This window comes from Salvelinus sp. IW2-2015, unplaced genomic scaffold (genome assembly GCF_002910315.2).
Source record: "Salvelinus sp. IW2-2015 unplaced genomic scaffold, ASM291031v2 Un_scaffold1585, whole genome shotgun sequence".
Taxonomy (NCBI): domain Eukaryota; kingdom Metazoa; phylum Chordata; class Actinopteri; order Salmoniformes; family Salmonidae; genus Salvelinus; species Salvelinus sp. IW2-2015.
Window position 1 is genome coordinate 182,935 of NW_019943009.1, and position 4,859 is coordinate 187,793.

At 43.0% G+C, this 4,859-nt stretch overlaps 1 protein-coding gene across 1 annotated transcript; it reads right to left on the minus strand.

Annotated features, from left to right (window-relative positions):
* Positions 1 to 219: 219 nt before the first annotated feature.
* phox2a (paired like homeobox 2A) lies at positions 220 to 4,503 on the minus strand. Its single transcript, XM_024138780.2, has 3 exons — positions 3,596 to 4,503; positions 1,700 to 1,887; positions 220 to 1,416 (listed from the first exon to the last, which is right to left on the minus strand). Exons 1-3 carry the CDS (start codon positions 3,816 to 3,818, stop codon positions 931 to 933), a joined length of 897 nt encoding a protein of 298 aa, XP_023994548.1. The 5' UTR covers positions 3,819 to 4,503; the 3' UTR covers positions 220 to 930.
* Positions 4,504 to 4,859: the final 356 nt, after the last annotated feature.

Consider the following 4,859-nt stretch of genomic DNA (forward strand, 5'->3'; position numbering starts at 1 on the left):
TTAGACCACTGCACCACTCATGAGACCCCCGCAAATAGATTTTAACAAAAAATTGGTCCCCCAAAAAATGCGTCCCTCTGTTGAATTTCAAAATCCCGATGTGGCCCTCGAGCCAAAAAGTTTGCCCACCCTTGGGCTAGGAGCTAGTGTTACTAATCAGGGGTACAGGGACTAGTGTTACTAATCAGGGGTACAGGGACTAGGAGCTAGTGTTACTAATCAGGGGTACAGGGACTAGGAGCTAGTGTTACTAATCAGGGGTACAGGGACTAGTGTTACTAATCAGGGGTACAGGGACTAGTGTTACTAATCAGGGGTACAGGGACTAGGAGCTAGTGTTACTAATCAGGGGTACAGGGACTAGTGTTACTAATCAGGGGTACAGGGACTAGGAGCTAGTGTTACTAAGTGCACAATGTCTGCCAATACCTTTTGGACTGTGTATAGTGTGTGTGTTGGGGGAGGGGGGGGTGTAGCTTTGTTGGAGTGAGAACATACAGAACAACTGACACACACACACACACACACACCCTGTATGAGATGCATGTTACACACACTCACACACCCTGTATGAGACACACACTTCAACACAAACACATATTCACAAACTACAACTGCCACTTAGAGAGTCCGGGTATTAATAAATGAAATGGGTAGTCCCGCTCCGGGGGGCAGTAGATAGAGGGGGAAGGAGAATATAGATATACAGCAGTTATACTAGAGATCTCTGCTCCTTGTCTCTAGTACAGGTTTAGTCTGTATAGATATACAGTAGTTATACTAGAGATCTCTGCTCCTTGTCTCTAGTACAGGTTAGTCTGTATAGATATACAAACACAGTTATACTAGAGATCTCTGCTCCTTGTCTCTAGTACAGGTTAGTCTGTATAGATATACAGTAGTTATACTAGAGATCTCTGCTCCTTGTCTCTAGTACAGGTTAGTCTTGAGAGCATTGGGTTTCCGGTGGAAGGAGGAGAGCACGCCAGCGAAAGGCCCTGTCATACTGTCTGCCGGCTGCCACGTCTTCAGCAGCTCTGGAGTCTGGGCTGCGGGTTGGGCCATTCCTGGGTGGGCGGGGCCTAGGCTGGGCCAGCCAGGGGGTTTGAGCCCCTGCAGAACGGGGGAGCTGGAGGTGTTGGCGTAGCCACCATTAGCAGGGGCGGGGCTGGGGCTGAGGCTGGCAGGGCTACCCATGTTCCCATTGGCTGAGCCGGGCAGCGAGGCAGTGCTGTCAGGGGTGGGACTGCAGGTGGACTCTTTTGATTCGTCATCATCTGAGGAAGATCTGGGCTCGCCCTTTTTCCCCCCAGCATTGCCATTATTCCCTCCTGGGCCCCCGGTCCCATTACTGGACTTAGAGTTGGCTGCACGCTCCACCTTACGGAACTTAGCCCGYCGGTTCTGGAACCACACCTGACGCAGACAGACAATAAAGTTTAGTCTCATTCAAACGTCTAAAAATACAACCAAAAGAAAAAGGCAACAAAATAAATATATACAAAAATACACATAAAAATACATACTATCTCTAAAATATACTCATGAAGGATGTATAGATTACAATTTGGTAGATAACAATAATTTCGACAATAACTGACTGCATTAAAAAAGTAAACATTATGGTGTAAGCCCATAGATGGATGAAAATATTTTATCTATTGTGAATTCGTGTTTTTCATCAGAACCCTGGACTCACCTGCACCCGCGCCTCAGTAAGGTCGATCTTGAGCGCAAGCTCCTCGCGCGTGTAGATGTCGGGGTAGTGGGTCTCCGCGAACACGCGCTCCAGCTCCTTCAGCTGTGAGCTCGTGAAGGTGGTCCTTATGCGCCGCTGTTTCCGCTTCTCGTTTAAACCGGATGGGTCCGAGAAGAACTTATATGGAACTGCGGAGCCAACCAATCACAATAAAACCAATTAGTGATGCTCTGTTTTATTGTAGGCGTTTTTCGATAGGCTATGTTATGGAGTTGCCTTTGTCTGACCTCGTAGGCTATAGGCTATAGCTTGAGGCTGAAGATTTTTATCCCTGTACAATACACGTTTTAATTGACTTGATCAATTCAACTAACGGTATATAGCCTATCAGTAGGCCTAGGTGAAATATCGTGGTTCCCATATTTAGATAATTTATTATTCAGAGTWATTTTTTATTGACGTTTCTCTTTTGGTTTAGTCTATGATAGGGAAGTAGTCCACAATCGTACAAAATATATGACTATATTTATACAATTAGCTAGTTGTAATTATACCATTAACTAAATTAAATGATTTGTAATTTGGTCAAATTTGCCTAAGCTAAACATGGAATAACAGAATTTGATAGGCTATCAACAAGGGCATTGAATAAAACGTTGTGATAGACTAACCACCTTCCAGTTTCATTRTTTCATTCAATTTTATTTAAAAATTAAAAGTGTCATGCAGCCTGATCATTAGATACAGATATTTTAGAAGTGGTTTTTTTCCCCAGAAAGAGAGAGCGTGCATAACGCACGCGACGGTCTGTCAGTGCGCCTTCATTAGAACTACAATAAAATCATATTTTTTAAATCAYTAGCTTATCCAGAAAGTTAGAGGGAATTCACATATAAATATAAACATATAAACAGTGAAATAATCACGTTTTAGGCGCAGCAGGACGTRTACGCTTTTCGAATAAGGTGGCATAGCCTGCACTATTCAACCATTTGTTGAAGATAATTCGTTTTTATTAGTTGTAGSCCTATTAGTAACTATAAAACGTAATTGTTATTTAATTGTTATTAATATAAGACAGTAGTTACCATATTATTCTTGTTASTAAGTAGGCTATTGTTTGCTCATTTAGACACATGAAAACGAGGTTGTGCATCTCAAGAGATTTCATCTTGCAAAATTGTAAATTCAAAAGGCRCTCGCACATCTGAGCTACCTTTGTTGCAGGTAMATGGTAACAGTTGAATAAGATGAGGGRRAAAAAGAAACCKATACGTAAAGCTTATTTTTTCTCATCCTGCAAAATTGTAAATAAATAAAGAATCTAATTTTCCTATTCCATCATATCGACATGAATTATAAAATTGGAAATGTATGGCAAGGTAACAAAAAAATAAACATTTGAATTGCGCAATCGAATCGTGACCACATAACGAATTAAATAGAAAATGATGGATWAAGGAAAAGGTACATTTTAGGATAGGCTAAGTTCTATTAAATTGACTAAACAAATGACAAATTTGATTAGTTGATAATACAGATATAYTTGCCATCTACCGAATTGTACACTGACTGAATTATCCCCATGCCAACGAACATAAAACGAAAGATTAGACCGTCAAATTAAGAGGTATGCTAATATGAAACAGAATATTTATAATTTCGATTAATTGGGTTATCATTAATCAAATAAAATGTCTTTCCTTCTTCGATTCGCCTAGTTGGTATAATCAAATAACAAAAATGACATTTTACGCAAGTATTTCAAATAAGACCAGACGCTTTAACTATAGCCAACAGCTGGAGATTAAACACCGCTGTGAGCAACTCCTGCGAGCCAAATCTCCCGCTCATGCCCTACTATACACTCTCCCCATGCTCTCTGCGCGCTCTTACCTGTGGAGTAGGGTGTGGGCTGGTGCTCCCGAAGGGACCCCAGGGTGCAGCTAGCGGTGCTCAGGGGTGCGCATCCCGGGTTGGCACCGAACCCGGTCCGGATCGGGTTGTACTGGAACGAGCTGGCCTGACTGCACGAGCTGAAGTCCGCGTAGGCCGATGCCTCCATGGCCGCCATGCACGAGTCATATGAGTTCAGGTAGGAGTAATCCATTTTATACATGGAGGCGCGAGGACGACAACTCTGGGGCGAGCGCTGGATGAAATGTACTTCTCGGGATTCGAGAGGAATTAAAACGGTTAAAGCTATAAAAAAAAACACCACAGAATGAATTCCGTTTTTCAAATTTCTCCAACGACCAGCTTTAGGTCCCCGAGTTCAGTCCCGCTCTCAATGTGKTTTTCTTGTTTTCAGTCAAAGCAGGATGTTATTTTACCATATATATGTCTTTCTTCACGTCTCTCTCTCTTCCTTGAAAGTAATATTCCTGAAATCTCTTTCTTTTCTCTCTCAGTATCAGTATCTTTCTCTTCCATCCACGTCAGTTTCGCTCTCGCTCCCTTCCGGACCACCTCGCCTTGCACTCAGTATGACAGCGCACCGGCCAGCTCGCGCAGTGTTTATAATAAACTTGGCAGTCCGCGAGACAATAACGAGGCGGTGGTCTCTTTCCATGACAATGTCTCGAGAGTCTATTGGGGGGCATCGTGCGCGGTCAGCCCCCTCCCACTACTCATGCATTACTAATGCGCGCGAAGTTAACCCTCAGCCAGACGTCTTTATGCCAGATAAACTCCTGATATGATTCTGATTTCTGGAATTACATATTTKATTTGCTGTTGTTCGAGATGTCGCCTTTCTCTCAGTGTAAGAGTGGTCGCCTATGTATGGGTGTATGCGTCACCTCAAGAGTGTCTGACTGCAGAACCAAACTAAACGCGTTTCAATCAGTGGATCCCATGGAAAGCTTTCATAAACGCACTGACTCCCCATAAATTGGTTTAAGTTATTGTTCAGTGGCATCCAACSTGATATGAAACACACTRGCACGCGCCTCTTGGGCCATAAACTTATAATGCCCAGGGTGGTTAGAGCACAATCTCAGCGTCTCCTCTTATTCCGGGGCTGGAATGGAAGTGACACTAAATCGATTTAACGTTTATTAAACACATGAATTATCAGTTGCATAGAAACCAGGAGTGTCCTCTCTGCTACCTCTGGGTCCTTAATTCAAMCCGTTTGAGAAATTAAGAGGTTCTTCGT